The sequence below is a fragment of the Rutidosis leptorrhynchoides genome, chromosome 11 (genome assembly GCF_046630445.1).
Source record: "Rutidosis leptorrhynchoides isolate AG116_Rl617_1_P2 chromosome 11, CSIRO_AGI_Rlap_v1, whole genome shotgun sequence".
NCBI lineage: Eukaryota > Viridiplantae > Streptophyta > Magnoliopsida > Asterales > Asteraceae > Rutidosis > Rutidosis leptorrhynchoides.
In genome coordinates this window covers 188,484,076-188,502,702 of record NC_092343.1, presented here as the reverse complement: position 1 = coordinate 188,502,702, position 18,627 = coordinate 188,484,076, and the positions used below count along the sequence as shown (strand labels likewise).

Genomic DNA, 18,627 nt, shown 5'->3' with positions numbered 1-18,627 from the left:
GTTACTAAACTGGGGGGACTCGATGATACACATACATGATCCGTATCAAATATGCCTTATTCACATAAGACTTGCCCACATTCATAGAGCAAAACATCGAGGAATCCGAAAGTATGTGCTATTACCGGCCAGAAACAAGAGATCGACTAAAACTCAAAACGGCTGCGCGACACAAGGGTTACGTACAAGCCACCTGAACGTTAGGCGGAATACCATACGGCAGGCAAAAGATGACGTACACCGGCTCAGCAAATACTGAATAAACAACACAATAGTAAAAACCATGCAGAAGCTAGCCGGATAGAAAGATCCGAATGTAACTCTAACATGCAATTCATATAAGGGACCATCCGGATGTTTGTTTTACGTACTGTTATTACAAAGTTGACGAATTTTAATACTCTTTGGCCAAAAACTTATTTGTCCTTCTTGGTCCCAGCTTCTACGTTCCGCCAGGACAAGACAATAGAAAAATCAACAAAATTTTACTTCACTGAAATCTTATCTATAATTATCCTCTATATCTTCATACTTTTTATCTTTTAAATCTAAATCACAAAATGAACAATATTCACATACTTATAACATGATCACAAAAATGTACTAGAGCTTAAATATATATTTACATCATTAATGTTTCACTTTCATTTTCTTATTGTGTTGCAGGTTGATGTTGAGAACTTGACGGTTGTGCTCGTGACATAGGGAAAAGTAACGATCGTGTCTTCCTCGAGTCTTGATCCGCAGATTGTTTCGTTGATGGGGACGTGGTAACCACAGTGGAAGTCGTGGCAACACGCTCGCAAGACGGACACATTGTGAGCGTTGTGGCCGGACGTATGTGAAATGGGTTCGAGGTAGTCTTTAAAGCTCTTAGTTCTTGAAGCTCTTTGTGTAGTCTTCTGTTTTCATCGGTTAGGGTTTCACAACATCTTTTTAGGTACTCATAGTCCACCTCAGTTTGCTTCAGCTTCGTCCTATACATATATTTTTAATTACAGGCAACCTTATCTAAAGATCGATATGCATGTCTATTACTCCGTATATAATTTTAATTAGTGAGATAAATGTACATACATAATATAACCTTGCCCTACCAAAGGACATATATATATAGCCAATTATTGGTGCGTGAGGAATCATCTCAACTAAAAAGTTATGATTTCAATTTTTTTTTTTCTTTTTTTATTATTCGTGAATAAATTCGTATTGTTGTTCAAAAAAAATATACCTTGCCCTTCTGTTTTGAAACCAGACTTCTACTTGTCGAGGCCTAAGATGAAGACGTTCTGCAAGTGCAAGCTTCTGTTTCTGCTTTGACAAAAGGAGAAAAAAAAGTTGGACATAACATAAACAATGTTTGACTTTCAATAAAGACAAATTGCAGCAAGCCATATAATAAAGATAAAAGAAGATATATGGATATCTCCAAAAGATCTTGCAGTCAGTGAGACTGTGAGAAAAAGGCGAAATTTTCTTTACTTTCTTACATGTGAAAAGCATATATAGCTAGATTTGTTGCAAAAGCATGCAGTTAGATTTACTAAATATATATATCCGGTTTAATGGATTACGTTACAAATACTCAACTAAGTAATAAAATTCACAACATAGCAAAGAAACATATAATACAAACAAATGAATCATTGATTTGGCTAAATGAATTGTATCACAATGTATCATTATATTATATATTATATATTATATATTATATATTATATTATATTATATTATATTATATACCTATATCTAAAAGACATAGAGTAAATGAATAGTAGCTAGGGGTACTTTCGACTTTTCGTTTTTTTTTTCAAATTGAACAACAAAACCCCCACACTTTAACCAAAAAAACAAACCCACCCCCTAAAGAGGGGGATAAAGTGTTATATACCCATTCTCATAAAAAATCTTAAACAAACTCCACCCAAATATTCAACAGGTCATATCTTCGCGCTCGCAACGAGTTAAATTTTTACGCCACCATCGTTAAACTCGAAATAATTTTAGGAACACAATGTCACTAGCTATACGCAAAACGGACGCTTTTTAAAAAACGCTAAATATTTGGGGTACTTTTCATACACGTTAATTCTCCGTTAAATTTTTAAAAGTCGACAATTCCATAGCGAAACGCGGAGATGCACATATATTGTTAATTTCAAATAACATTTAAATCTTTCACGGGTTATACCTTTTAGTTCGACTCGAGTTGCGCTTCAACGATATCATCGTTAACCACAAAATGATTTTACAAAGTAAACGCAATAAAATACATTGAAAACCGAACCCCCGCCGCGAAGCGAGGGCTCGAACACTAGTTGGATCTATTATTTATAATATATCATTTGAACCCATAGTATTACTGTTCACACCGTTATTTTAATACTTAAGAGTATTTTCGTCTTTTCATTTTCATCATTATATACTTCATAATACTATTTACGGAGTATTATTATTTGGAAAATATGATTTCTAGCTTGTAATTAATAAAGTTGCTTAATGCTTAAAATTATAAATAGACAATATACTTTCACTTTTGTCTCAACGTAGACTATATACCTAAAAGATACTAGTGCAGGTTATATATATTCATAAAGAGTTCTAATGTAGACTATTTGTGACCGATTACCTGTTGAACCGGTAAACTTAATTATTTAACATTTTTTTGTCATTTTATACGTCTATAAATAGGTCATATACTTTCAGTTTTGTTCCAATATAAGTTATATAAAAAAAATGATTTGTTCCGATGTATTATCAACGTCATTCTCCATAAAGATACCACATCATCGTTGAGTTTTTTTTATCCGGTTAACAAGTTTTTTCCATTCATATTAGTACACTCTTTAAAAGTATATAGCATACGTTGTTATTTTTTGGGATATATAGCCTATATTATGACAAAAATGAAAGTACATAGTCAATTTATAGTTTTAACCCATAATTAAACAACACATCAACACATCCCAATCTCGCCAAATGTAGTAAAGAAAAATTAACTTAATTTTGGAACTGTAAAAATTTCCATTTTTATTTATTTACGATATGATTCAAACTCATAATTTCAAAATTGATAAGTTCTCTTTATTGGAAGCCCTTTGGTAATATGCCCAATTACTTTTTCAACACTAAGATTATATACTATAGAGCTAACAAAGATTCAATCGGTGATATTGTAAAAGAAAAAAAATGTAATAATATAGTTGTAATGAATTCTTATTCTTATATACTAGTAATTGGCAAGAAACAGCTGTTGGTCGTTCCAAGTTTTACAAATTGCCGCTACATTTGGTGTTGCAATTGGTTTTTATCATGAAAAGCTAAAAGTCTAAAACCCCACAAAAAGAAAAATAAATTGCAATAAATAGTACTTGTCATATTGACAAATGAAGTATACTTACAGGATTTAAGGTGTTGTGTTCCTTGAAGGTTTCTTCTAAATAAGCAGATTGTTCCTTTGATAGTCTCAATTTTTTCTTAGACATACCATTATCATCTTCATCACTAGCCCTAGAAGAAGTTCTTTCCAACTCAACGACATCGTTTCCAATCTCAAAACCCCTTTTTTGATTATTGCTTCCACTTCCAATTCTTCCATTATAACTCATGAATTCTAACCGGAATGATGACGTGGCTTCCTCCGTCCCCACCACAGCTGGCATTCGCCTCACCTCCAACCCTCTCCTTGCTGCCACATTTCCCGGTGAACCTCCCTCTGAACTTCCTATACAACAAAATATAATTTTAAAAGTATCCTCAAAATCCCATTTTTGAATATATAAAGATTGCATCTTTGAACATTCATGTTATTCAATTTTTCATGTAAAGATTGAATCTCTTTTACCATACCCATATTTGTATTTCATTTTTCATATAAAGATTGTATATTTGGACATGCCCATATCATATATTTTTTAACTATTATTCATACTACATATTGTATATTTATATTCTTTAATCTATATTGAACTCGAGCCATGTACGTTTCATGTAAAGATTGCAGCTTTCAACCACACACAGACACACACACCTTTGTCTATATGTGTAAAGAGAAAAGAAATAGATATTGAAGAATATCCAATAACATATTAAGGTCGGTTGGGATTGCTTGTTTTGACCCGGAAGCATTTTGAAACACTTTTAAAAAATTTATTTAATACGGAGTAATATATATTAAAAATTATTTTTACAAATTACCTGATTTAAGAAATTATCAGTTCGAAATAAGCAATCTTGAATTAATCTTACATCCAATAAGTATTATTTAGAGAGGAGAAGAGAAAAAAGTACCATTATCAGGAGACCATGGAAAGGGAGTATGACGATGAACCGGTCCAGATGGAAGTAAATCAAGTTGAACCGGCAGATTTACTGAAGAAGTTACTAATCTTTCATTACTAACAAAATTTATTATTCCACCCTTTTCTTTCACAATACTTTCTTCATATTTCTCATGTTCTTCACCATCACCATCATCATCACCATCACCACCACCACCCTCATCATCATGGCCATCATCATCATGATCATCATCATCATTTGATTGTGGTTTCATCCCTAAAGCCATGCAAAACCCTGAAGTACTCTTATTTACTCCAGTGGTACTTTTTGATGGTGCATCACCTAAGCTCAAACCTAGTTCCATATCTCTTAAACAAGTTTAGTTTAAAATGAAAATCTAACAGATAGATTATTATTGTTATAAATATATGGAGAGAGATAAATAAAGAGAGAATTCAAAGATTTTGGATGGGAAGCACTAAAAAGAGTCTTTAATGGAGACTTGAAACCACGCTTGCTTAAATTATTATTTTTAATGTTTATTTGTTTTTAAATAGACTAATGAAGATTTTTGTCAAGAATAAATTATTGTTTTTTTTCCTGATAATATTCAAAAAGAAAAATGAGATAAGTCCACGGCAATAATTAATAGGAAGAAAAGTTTAGTAGAGGTGGACCTAAAGTTCCTTCTTCATGTTGGAACTAGTGAATATATAAACTAAATATATCTTAAATATAGTTACAGGATTTTAATTCACTTAAATTAATTTTTTTAACAGCAGTTCATAATCACCTAAGGATTTAACTACTTACACGTTATCTCTCGCAGTTGTATAATTCGCGATCAACTGCTGCTCAGAAAAAAAAAATCGGACAATCCGAGGATATGTCCAGTAAAACCACCATCTCTCACTCCCATAATGCGATGTACGAAAAACACACTTAATGTAATTTAAAAGTAAAAGGACAACTTTGTGAGCAATGTTACACTCTACGAGAGTCGAACTTTGAACTTTCGTTAAGAGAGTCCAACTACTACCACGTGAGCTATCTAAAATTCATGTTATGTGTAATATACCTTAAAAATAAATTTATGGTTAATTAAAGAACCGTATTGAGTTCGTAACAACAAATAAGGTGTAATCACACATTCACGCGCTATCCCTATCTTTTTATATTTAAATATAGTGTTTTATGTCTTGTTCGTATATTATACGTAGTATTATATTTATATATAATCTCTTCTTTTCACTTTTGTTTGGTGAAACGCAAATGAGTACCTATTTGACCGACAAACTAATTAAGTTGACTTTTCAATAAGAAATGACTTTTTTCTATTTTATAATATTTTGAATTCAACAAGACATACGACCTTGTACTGACCGTGTTGATCTTCCGTGTTTTTTCTTTTCTTTATTAGTCCCTAATAGTTTAGACTGTTTTCTCCGCTAATCCTTCTATTATAACCAACTAGCGACGAAGCCAACGCTTCGTAGCGGAAGTTCAAAACAGGCCCTAATAGAAAACTTAGTGTTTGGTTAAAAAAAAGAAGCCAATATGTATGAAAGGTATTCCCAACTATTTAGCGTTTTTTAAAAAGCTTCCGTTTTACTTATAGTTAGTTGCGTTGTGTTCGTAAAATTATTTCGAGTTGAATGGTGGCATCGGAAAATTTTAACTCGTCGCGAGCGAGATGATATGTTTCATTGTAGATTTGGGTGAAGTTTATTTAAGATTTTTTCTTAAAATATTAAGTTGACATTTTACCCCGTTGGTTGGGGGCGTATTTGGTTTTTGGGCGAAGTTTGAGGGTTGTTTGTGTGGAATCTGAATTTTATTAAAAAAATTTGAAATTTAACCCTTGCAAATTTGGGAGGTTTCCGTTTTTTAGTAAAGGATCCATGTGGGTACAATCATTTTTGCGAGGCGTACAAGTGTCTTATGCACAAAGTTGGGTATTATTCACCAATAGTACCCAAACTTTGTGCTTTAGTATATAAGTATAATATAATATAATATAATAATATAATATAACTAGTTGTTGAACCCTCGCTTTGCGTTGGGGGTTCGGTTTTTAATGTATTTTATTGCGTTTAGTTTGTAAAATTATTTTGTGGCTAAAGAATGATGTCGTTGAAGCGCAACTCGAGTCGAACTAAAAGGTATAACCCGTGAAAGATTTAAATGTTATTTTAAATTAACAATATATGTCCATCTCCGCGTTTAGCTATGTAATTATCGACTTTTAAAAATTTAACGCAAAATCAACGTGTATGAAAATTACCCCAAATATTTAGCATTTTTTAAAAAGCCTCCGTTTTGCGTATAGTTAGTGACATTGTGTTCCTAAAATTATTTCGAGTTTAACGATGGTGTCAAAAAAATTTAACTCGTTGCGAGCGAGAAGATATGACCCGTTGAATATTTGGGTGGAGTTTATTTAAGATTTTTTTATGAAAATGGTTATTTGAGGCTTTACCCCCCTGAATATTTGAAAAAAGTGGGGGGGGGGGGGGGGGGGGGGGGGTTTGTTGGTGTAGTGAAATTTAATTAGAATTTAAAAAAAAAAGGTGAAATGACGAAAATGTCTTTAGTTACTATTCACCATTTTTTTCTATTAGATAATACCAAGGTTGAAAAAGACGCGAAACGGGGCCGAAACGTTAGCGACCTCAAAATGTCGCAACGGAAAAAACGGGGCCGAGACGGGGTCGAAACGGATGTTGACTAATGTTGACTTTTATATATATAAATATATATTTACACATATTTTAGAGCTAAAAAACCTTCGTTGACAAGTTTGTATCTATAATTGCTATTAAAGTTAATATAATACAAAATGAAATACTAAACTAAGTCAATTTTGATTGATTTGACCGACTTATGACCGCTTTTAACAGAATTTCTGACTTTTGACCGGCGTTGACCCAATTTTTCCTGCATTTGACCTGACTTTTAACCGTTGACCGGCTTATAAGAAAACGGGACGGGGTCGAAACGGTTTAGTCACCAAAACGCCGCAACGGGCGTCGCAACGGACGCAACGGACGCCGTTTACAACAGTGGATAATACTAGTGTTCGAGCCCTCGCTTCGCGGTGGAGGTTCGGTTTTCAATGTATTTTACTGCGTTTAGTTTGTAAAATCATTTTGTGGTTGACGATGATGTCGTTGAAGCGCAACTCGAGTCGAACTAAAAGGTATAACCCGTGAAAGATTTAAATGTTATTTTAAATTAACAATATATGTGCATCTCCGCGTTTCGCTATAGAATTGTCGACTTTTAAAAATTTAACGGAGAATTAACGTGTATGAAAAGTACCTCAAATATTTAACGTTTTTTAAAAAGCGTCCGTTTTGCGTATAGCTAGTGACATTGTGTTCCTAAAATTATTTCGAGTTTAACGATGGTGGCGGAAAAATTTAACTCGTTGCGAGCGCGAAGATATGGCTCGTTGAATATTTATGTGGAGTTTCTTTAAGATTTTTTAATGAGAATGAGTATTTGACACGTTAGCCCCCTATTTGGGGGTGGGTTTGATTTTTTGGATAAAGTGTGAGGATTTTATTATTCAATTTGAGGGAAAAAAGTGAAAAGTCTAAAGTAGCACTGAGTACTATTCATTCAGCCTATGGCCTATTCGTTTATCCTATGGATTTTAGATATATACTAGTTGTGGAGCCCTCGCTTCGCGCCGGGGGCTCCGTTTTGAATCCGAGTTAAAAAAAAATCTTAATCTATTTTGTAAAAAATAATTTTTTTCGACATAACATTGAAGGGTTGTTCCTTTTGTGAAAGTTGCTTCTTTTAGCGTTCGGGTTTTATTTTAAAAAAAAAAGTTAGTAAAGTGGGGGTTCGATTTATATTTTAATAAAAGTTAGTGGTTTAAGTTTGTGAAATTTGAAAAAACTTTACGTATAAAGTGAGGGGTCGATTTGTATTTTAATAAAAGTTAGGGGGTTAAGTTTGTGAAAATTGAATATTAGTAAAAAAAAAAAAGTTAGTAAAGTGGGGGTTCGATTTGTATTTTAATAAAAGTTAGGGGGTTAAGCTTGTGAAATTTGGGAAAAAATATACGTATAAAGTGGGGGGTTCGATTTGTATTTTAATAAAAGTTAAGGGGTTAAGTTTGCGAAAAGTGGAAAAACAAATAGTACTATTCATTTGCACTTTATCTTTTAGATATAGGTATATAATAATTAAATAGAGTTTAAAAAAAGGTGAAATGACGAAAATGCCCCTAATTACTATTCACCATTTTTGTCTATTTAGATAATATAATAATATTGTAACTAGCGTCTCTCGCATTTTTTTTTTCTTTCAATATCCTTTGATTTACAAAAATTTGCAATCAGAGTCCAATCGTCAAAATGTCATTAAAAAAGTCCGTTAAATTTTGACATGTACATATGTGACAACCCGAAAATTTTTGACCAAATTTAAACTTTATCTTTAAATGATTTAATGTTTTCGACACGATAAGCAAAGTCTGTAATGTTGAGTCACGAAAGTTTTGGGACTATATTCATGTAATCAATTATTCTTTGACTGTTCTCGAAGATTCACGAACAATATATATATATATATATATATATATATATATATATATATATATATATATATATATATATATATATATATATATATATATATATATATGATTTCAAGTTATTTAGTAAACGATAGTAACATTCGATTATTGATTCGATTGATATTTAGATAAGTTAACTACAACGTTTAAGATGAACCAGTAAAACACTAATTTGCTACAGTATTTTCGAATTGCTACATTACCCGAAAAGCTACAGTGTTTTCGAAAATCACTATTTGCTATAGTAAAAAAAATGTTTCGATTGCCATGATCATTCAACTATGTGAAATGTTAAAATGTTTCGATTGCCATGATTATTCAACTATAGTATTGAGTCAAATTAACTTTTTGAAATGACTTTTGATAAACCTTTGTATGTCGATCTCGAGCATTAGGATTGTGATACACTATGACCAGACCTAGCTTGTTAGACATTTATTGACCAACATATGTTCTCTAGGTTGAGATCTACGGTTATTTGGTATTCCGAGTTTCGGTCACATTTTGGTGAACAACTTTATGTGCTGCTAAGGTGAGTTTCATATGCTCCCTTTTTCAATACTTTTACAATGTATATTTTTGGGCTGAGAATACATGCACTTTATTTTATATGCAATGGACACAAGTACATACTTAATTCTACACTGAGTTTAAATCGAAAATCCCTTAACTTTGGTAACTAGTAACTGCCGGTTATAAGAACTGGTGGGCGCGAATAGTTGTATATGGATCTATAGGGCTTGACATACCCGTCTGTTCCAGGTATAGAAACCCTAGCCTGAACTATAAAACAGACGTATGCTATTTGAGTTTAGTACACGTTGGTTTGTGTGTATTGTACATGTTGGTTGCATGTATGTTAAAACAGGGGTACTTATTATATATACATTAAAGTTTAGTTACCAGGTGCTCAATTTCGTAGAATATTTTGATAAACGTTTCTAGATGAAACAACTGGAATCTTGTGATCCACCTTTATATACAGATTATGCGAAACATTAAAACTATGAACTCACCAACCTTTGTGTTGACAGTTGTTAGCATGTTTATTCTCAGGTTCCCTAGAAGTCTTCCGCTGTTTGCTTATATGTTATACAAGCTATGTGCATGGAGTCATACATGATTTATTCGAGAAAACGTTGCATTCACAAAATCATCACCATGTATCTATTTTTGACTGCATTGTCAACGGAAGTATTAGTGTAAACTATTATTTACGGTGATTGTCTATATGTAGAAATCATCAGATGTTGAAAACCTTGGATTTAAATATTCATTTATGGTGTGTCTTTTCAAAAGAATGCAATGTTTGTAAAACGTATCATATAGAGGTCAAATACCTCGCAATGAAATCGATGAATGACGTATTCGTCCATATGGATTTGGAGCGATCGTCACAGTTTGTATCAGAGCGTTGGTCCTAGCGAACCAGGTCTTGCATGAGTGTGTCTAAATGATAGTTGTTAAGATGCATTAGTAAGTATGGACTTCGACCGTGTCTGCATGTTAAAAGTTTTGCTTATCATTTCTTGTCGGAAATTACATGCTTATCATTCTTAAGTCTAGACATGTTTTCCTGCATTTATTGCATAAATAGTGTATAGACAAAAATTCATATCTTAACGTATCTGTTACTGTAAACTTTTCCTGACATCTTCCAAAAAATTTCTCCGCGATTTATGGAATTTGGTATTATATATACATATGTAAATTATGTATTGAAGAATACCAAACTAAATTCTATAATCTAATTCATATCAAAAATCATCTCCCTAATTATACAAGATTGATCTCGTATCTAGTTCAAATTCCTTAAACTCCGATAGCTATTCCGATATGGATATTCACCTGAATTCCGAAGACAGTGTAACCGGAATGGATCAACCAATCAGCCATCACCTATTTTGGATGAATTGGGGATGATTTTGTAGCCTGCTTAGTCATTGGAGACAAGAAGAAGGTAATCCCTTCCATCCACCACATTTCCCTCTTGGCGAAGAAGCTGGAGCACTTACCGGCGAACCTGTTCGAGACACCATTTTCTCTCTCATTTCCCGAGTATCTCGTCACGATTATATACTATCTCAAATTCTAGATTTTATTCGTCCGCTCGTTCGAAGCGACAATCATCCCGGTGTAGTAGCAGAAGTCAACGAGCTTCGTGCTCGAGTATTGGCTTTGGAGAATATGGTGCAAAGGTTACAAGCAACAGCAGCATCACCGGCATCAACAGTACCACCATCATCAACACCAACAGTATCATTACCACCACCACCAACAACATCCGCATCCCACACCTCAACAACAAAATCTGTACCTCAAACATCAACGTCATACGCACCACAAATACCAAGGAATACCAACAACAATAAACGATGAAGTATTGATTCATAACTTCATCGAAGAAATATTCTGCAGAGAATATGTAGTTTCTAAAAGTTTTAGAGATTACTTATTCTAGTTCTGATTGTAAACCAGGTGAGTGAGCGAATAGAAAGGATGAAATAAAACCCTGATCGGAATGGTGCACGATTTACAAGCTAGATCTGTTTTACTAGTAGCATCAATAGTACCGTCGGCATCACCAGCACCGTCAATACCGTCAACGTCTTCAGCATTAGCAGCATCTACAACATCATAAGCTCCGCCAGATCCATAATCACCGCAAACATCATCACAAATCAACAACGCGTATATCGTATCAACGAGTTATGAAGTATTAACTCATTTCCTGTGAAGAAATTATATGTATATATATATATATATATATATATATATATATATATATATATATATATATATATATATATATGAATTTTGAGATCAAAATAAATCTTTTCGTACTAAGCTATTACATGTGAATCTTAACTAGTAGGTACTACTCGGTTAGTTCATGTTACTGATATTCTATGATGTACATTCTTCGTTAACCACAATCTCCGTTTCAACTCAATGAATTCCATTTCATAATAAACTAAGTATATTATTCAATTATATGTTTGATTTTATACTTTCATCTTCGATGTATTCGAAACTTTCTAGAAAATATCATTCGTACCTTGCGAAGTTAGCAAGAGTTCCATGAGCACCAACATGATTCACTGAGGAAATATCAATAAAACTGAATAACGAAGTATTGATTACATTAGTGAAATACTCCGCGAAGATTATTAAATCATTAATGTTTTAGAGATTATTCATTTCTAATCCAGCCGAAAATCAAATGAGCTTAATATGATATTAACTCATTAAATCTGTATTACATCTGAAGAAAATATACATACATATATTTTCATAAAGAATGTAATAAAATTTTCTAGTACAAAATATTACTTGTGAAACTTTTAATGGGTAGGTAATACTCGAAAGATATATAAATTCACAATTAATATGTTACATTCTTCAATTCTGATTCAGCAAATCATCAACTATACTCACTACTTTCACAACGATATACATTCTTTCCTAGAAATCGAAACAACCATTCGCATCCAAATTTGATTACATATTCTGATTTTGAAAAATCAGAATCCAAGCCAAGATTTAACAGAAAACATCACTCTTAGATTCTTACATCTTTCAAAGCTATACTTTGACTTCAAAACTGTGCTAGAACATCATTTCTATTCATAAAACCCAGAAAAATATTTGTATCATTCAAAATTCTAGAACATCATATGTACCTTGACAATTACAATCTTCATGCAAACCCTTCAAACTTTTGAAAACACCTCGGATTGATAACCGACGATTCAGTTATGATAACTTTGAATGCTGATGAAGCAACAAAAACTATAAACGAACTTAACAGCTAAAAGTTTGATGATAAAGAATAATGTATTGACAAAGCTCAGAAAAAGAGAAGGTTTTTAACTGGAAACCGGATTGAGCAAACCATGAAGGAGGCTGTGGACAAATCACAAAGACTAAACCTGCCTTCAAAGAATCCAAATGATTCAGTATCTGCTAAAGTCATTAACGAATACCTTGCTCCTGACTCTAAATCTTTACGGAAAAATCTTCTTCATTATCCTTTGATATTAGAAATTCTAAGATATCATCATATCTTTCATTATAAATATCCTCGATATTTCTGAAGATATTTTCATAACTATTCTTATCTGAAATCATTTATCTCTTTGCGCTATCTGTATTACATCATAAAAGAAACTATTTTAGTTTCTAAATCCTGAAAATTTCAAAAAAATGGATGTTTTTGAAGTAGTGTTGGGAATTGAAGCATGAGTTAGTATAATATAATGGCACTTGATCAACGTGATTATATTACAGTAAGTCATGCTGAGTTTCTAATGGAACGTGATAAAGGTTCACAGATCATACCCTCATCATGAACCATGTTACATAACTCTTTCATTCTACTTAACCTCTAAACATATCAAGAAAATATTTTTCTTGATGATTCGGTCTTTTTCGAGGTATTCTGGTAATTTGACAAATCAAGACCGTGCCATTACAATTTTCTTCTTAGAACATTAACTATGTTTATTCCGAAATTCATACCTGCGAATTATGGACCATTACATGCGGTGCTTAATGGATAGAAGAGAAAACAGAGCATGAAGCTTCGAAATATAAATGGGGGTATAAATCGCAGCAAAAAGGAGAGAGAATTAACTGTGGATGCCGATGATTATAGAAAGATAGAAGCAGGGACTCTGAAAAATAAGGAAAGATATAAAGCCCGACGACAACACATAATTTACAAACCGTGTATATCAATAAGTATTGCAACGTAAAGACACGGGAGAACTAAAAATACTATAAAGCCAAGAGTATAGTAAAAGTGAATAGATTCCTCCGGCGACAGATGAAAAAGAAGAATGATAGATATGAAAGTTAGGAGTATATCAAGAATCAGAACTGGATGAAGCATGTTGACAAATACTTTAAAGTATGAGTTGAGGGAGAAAGAATAGAAGGTGAGCTGTGGAAATAAAGAAACGAAGGGAGTGGATTTATAGCAAAAAAAATCCGACAGAGCAATCATGACAGGTTATCGCATTTAATCAAAGAAGATCCTAATTTCCTTAATTACCGAAGAATCAAATCTTATTACGAAGATTTTCTTTAAATCATTTGAACTCCGGAAATCAATCCTATCTACGTCAAAAGATATGACGAATCTATATTTATTCATTTCACTCTTTTGTGATAACTTCACTCGTACTCTTCACAAAATCGAATTGTTTTATCTATATTACTCAATGATGATAAAACTCTAATTTTCAACTTGTACGAGTCATGAAAACATACTTATTGTCATCCATGACCATCCCAATCAAATTTTGGGACGAAATTTCTTTAACGGGTAGGTACTGTGATGCCCCGTACAAAACCATCGTGTACGAATCATCAACAACAGGATCATTACAAGGTTAAGTAATATATGCTGTAATTAAAGAAATTGCATTCGCGATAAAAAGGTGATGTCATAACCGACATCAAATGTTTTACATTTCAAAAGCATGCTTCACTAAGTAGAAGCAAATAATAAGTGTACGTGACCACAATGGTCGTTACAAGTCATAGTTCAAAAGTACGAATGTTTGAATGCAAAGTAAAGTAGTTCATGCGTGGACAACTCTAAGCAGCGGGTTCTACAGCACGACTAGTACACAGCGGAAGCAACCTCAAGCACCTGAGAAATACATGCTTAAAAACGTCAACACAACGGTTGGTGAGCTATAGTTTAAGTATAACAGTATGTAAGGTAGGCCACGAGATTTCAGTGCTACAAAGAGCGTTTCAAAACAGTTTGATAAAGTATATGTTAACCGTGGGCACTTGGTAACTAACTTAACGTTTAAAATACCCCCTGAAAGTACACTTGGCGAGTGCGTATGTTTACGAAGTATTAAACACTCGTTGGCTGCTAGCGCGACTAGCCCGAGTGGGGATGTCAAACCCTATGGATCCATATCTAAGATTCGCGTTCACCGGTTCATAAACCAATGATTAAACGTTACCGAGATAAAGGGAATGTTTCTGCCGTTATATAACCCACACATATATAAAGTTTAAGTACTCGTGCCTAGTATGTAAAACATAAAATCCGCATGTATTCTCAGTTCCCAAAATAAGTTTAAAGTAAAAAGGGAATGCTATAACTCACAATGATATGTAGCGGTAAAGTAGTAGTCGGGAAAGGTGTGCAAGTAAATGGTCCAAAGTCCTCAACCTAAGTCAAATAGTACTAAGTCAGTAAATCGTCTTAATAGGTTTAAAAGTATGTAATTAAGGTCTTAAGGGTCATCATCATTCATCATCAAACAAAAGGCGTAAAGTAAGTTTCGTTTATGAAAGTAGTTTTCAACAAAGTCTGACTTCAGTCAGTCGCCACGGCCTCTACCCTTACTGAATTAAGGTGAGACCAGTGGCCACGGCTCTGTCTATGAATCCCTTAAGTTTGTTAAAATTTACAGAAGCAAACTCGTCTTGGTTTGACCGTGGCGACGGTCTAAGTGCGAGTAGGTCAGAAATTTCTGCACAACGTTAAAGGACATAGTAACGATCGGAGGGCCATAAATCCTAAACCGTAACTCGGATTAAGACGAGTCCTATATGAAAAGTTATCTACTCAAAAAGTTATATCTAAAAATAAAGGTTAGAACAGCCCAGGTCTACTGGTTTGTTCCAGAAGCATCAGGTCAGTAGGTTTTGGACAGAACAGTGAGTTTAAAAGGGTTCCGGTGGTCTTGGTGCTTGATGTTCATCATGGTTCTCATCCTTGATGCATATAGCTTCAAGTGTACAACTCATTGATGTATCTACATCATCTTAACCAAGTCTTGACCATCATAACCCTAGTGCAAGTCTAAGACATGAAGCACAACTTACTTAAGAGTTGTATGAAGTTTGATGAACCAAAGTTACATCAAAGTCTTAGATCTAACACATACATGAACTATAAACTTGAAAGTTAACTAACTAATTAAGATCATAAGTAGTAGAACATAGTTCTTAGTTTGATCTTGAAGATCCAAGACTCAAAAGTCAAGATCCAAAGTTATATTTAAAGAAAACTTGTTTGTGTGTTCTTGAACTTCCAAGGTTAACTTAATTTGTTCAAGAGATATGAGATCAAGACTAACTTGTAGTACTTGACCATATAAACTAACTACATGAAATTAAAGTGCATAAACTGAAGAAGTAAACTTAGATAAACAAGAAAAGGTTCATGGTTGTTCATACTTTAAAGATTCAAACCAAAGTTTGATCTTTAGAAAGTAAACTTTAAAGTTTACTTCATGAGCTTCAAGTATGGGTTTATCAACACATGAACATAAAGCTTTTTAAAAAAAAAAAAAAAAAACAAATGTAGAACATAACTTAAAAATATATGTTCTTGTTGTTCTTGCTTTAACAAGATAAAATGAAGAATCAAACTAACAAGTTTGATTCTTGAAAGCTAGTAAGTAAGTAACAATCAACAAAGTAACTACAAGTAAGTAAATAATAATCAAAGACAAGTAACATTAAACAAAAGAATGATGATGATGAGGGTTTAGTGCTATGGTTTTGCAAGAGAAAGAAGAGAAGAAAAGTCACAAGTTACTTACAATCTTTTAGAGAAAAAGAGAGAAAAGATAAGAGAAAAGTGAAGTAGCAAGTAAGTGTGTGTGAGTGAAATGAAGATACATGAGAATAAGTAGTAAAAAAAAAGATTTTGAACTCCCCATATGGCCATATGGCTGTTGGTTTTCATCAAGGGGGGGGGGGGGAGAGTTGTTTAGTGGTCTCTTGCATGAAAAGTCTTACAAAGGTGGTTAATAGGTGGGGTTTCATGGGGATTACATGCAAACTAGATTCCAATTCTTAACTAACTAGTTCCTTTCACTAAATAATACTTACAAGTGAATGACATGGGCTAACTAAGTCCATTAATAATGTAGGGTGGGCTTATAAGCCCAAAGTCATAAGTCCATAACACTAACAAAGTCCAAGTTCACTTAAATCACAAGTTAAACCAATTAAAGCCCAAGTAACTAACTAATAGCCTTAGTTAATTAAAATGATTAATAAAATTAATCATGAATGTAAATAATATCTAAAAATATTATTCGTGAAAGTTCCGGGTGTCACAAAGACGTTTCGGGCCCTTAAAAGTCAAGTACGGGCAATCATGGCAACATGTAAATGTAATAACGTACATTCGTTTAAACACGCGTATTAATAATAGTAATTATTAATAAATAAATGTTGGAAATTCCAGGGTCGTTACATTACCCACCTGTTAAAGAAAATTTCGTCCCGAAATTTAAGCTGAGGTAGATGGAGGAGTTGGGAAAAGGTGAGGATACTTTTGCATCATTTGATGCCCTCGTTCCCAAGTAAACTCAGGTCCTCGTTTGGCATTCCATCGTACCCGTACAATCGGAATCTTGTTGCATTTCAATGTTTTGATCTCACGATCCATAATCTCAACTGGTTCTTCCACAAAGTGGAGTTTGTCGTCAATCGTAAGCTCCTCAAGTGGTATGATAAGTTCAGGTGCAGCAAGACACTTCTTCAAGTTTGACACATGGAAGGTAGGATGAACTGAGCTCAATTGTGCTGGTAGATCTAATCGGTAAGCAACGGGTCCAACACGTTCCAAGATCTCAAAAGGACCAATGTATCGTGGGTTTAACTTTCCACGTTTTCCAAAACGGATCACACCTTTCCAAGGTGCAACCTTTAACATTACACGATCACCAACATTAAATTCAAAGTCCTTACGTTTAAGATCGGCATAACTCTTTTGGCGGTCACGGGCAGTCTTAAGTCTAGCTTGAATCTGAGCAATCTTCTCCGTCGTTTCGTGGACTACCTCGGGTCCGGTGATTTGTTTTTCGCCTACTTCGGCCCAACAAATAGGAGATCGGCACTTACGGCCATACAATGCTTCAAAAGGTGCAGCATTAATGCTTGAGTGATAACTGTTGTTGTACGAGAATTCGGCGAGTGGCAAATGTCTTTCCCAGGCCTTTCCAAAATCAATGACACATGCACGCAACATGTCCTCCAAGGTCTGAATCGTTCGTTCGCTTTGCCCGTCAGTCTGGGGATGATAAGCAGTGCTCATGTCGAGACGAGTTCCCATGGCTTCTTGCAAAGAACGCCAAAATCTAGAAGCAAAACGGGGATCGCGATCTGAGATGATCGATAAAGGTACACCGTGTCGTGATACAACCTCCTTAATGTATAATTGAGCAAGTCTTTCCATTGTATCAGTTTCCTTCATCGCTAGAAAGTGTGCAGATTTGGTAAGGCGGTCAACAATAACCCAAATAGTATCGCATCCGCCCACCGTCTTCAGCAGCTTAGTAATGAAATCCATTGTGATCCTTTCCCACTTCCATTGTGGGATTTCCGGCTGTTGAAGTTATCCAGAAGGTCTCTGATGTTCGGCCTTAACTTTCGAACAAGTCAAACACTTCCCAACATAAGTTGCAACGTCCTTCTTAAGATTCAGCCACCAATACTGTTCTTTAAGGTCGTGGTACATTTTACCTGCTCCAGGGTGAATCGAATATCTCGACTTATGTGCTTCATCAAGTATCAGGTTCCGTAGATCTCCATAAAGAGGTACCCAAATTCTTCCGGCATAACATCGGAGTCCAGACTCCCCAACCTCGAATCGAGAGACAAGTATGTTCAGATGTTCGTGAGATATGTTCTCCTCCTTGAGAGCCTCAACTTGGGCTACTCTGATCTGGTTTTTGAGGTTCGAATGAATGGTGATGTTCAGAGCC

General features: G+C 34.0%; 1 protein-coding gene across 1 annotated transcript; it reads right to left on the bottom strand.

Annotated features, from left to right (window-relative positions):
• Positions 1-323: 323 nt before the first annotated feature.
• LOC139876502 (homeobox-leucine zipper protein HAT14-like) lies at positions 324-4,784 on the bottom strand. Its single transcript, XM_071863828.1, has 4 exons — positions 4,291-4,784; positions 3,402-3,724; positions 1,232-1,311; positions 324-977 (listed from the first exon to the last, which is right to left on the bottom strand). The coding sequence occupies exons 1-4, from the start codon at positions 4,643-4,645 to the stop codon at positions 653-655; spliced, it is 1,083 nt and encodes a 360-aa protein (XP_071719929.1). The 5' UTR covers positions 4,646-4,784; the 3' UTR covers positions 324-652.
• Between the last annotated feature and the right edge of the window lie 13,843 nt (positions 4,785-18,627).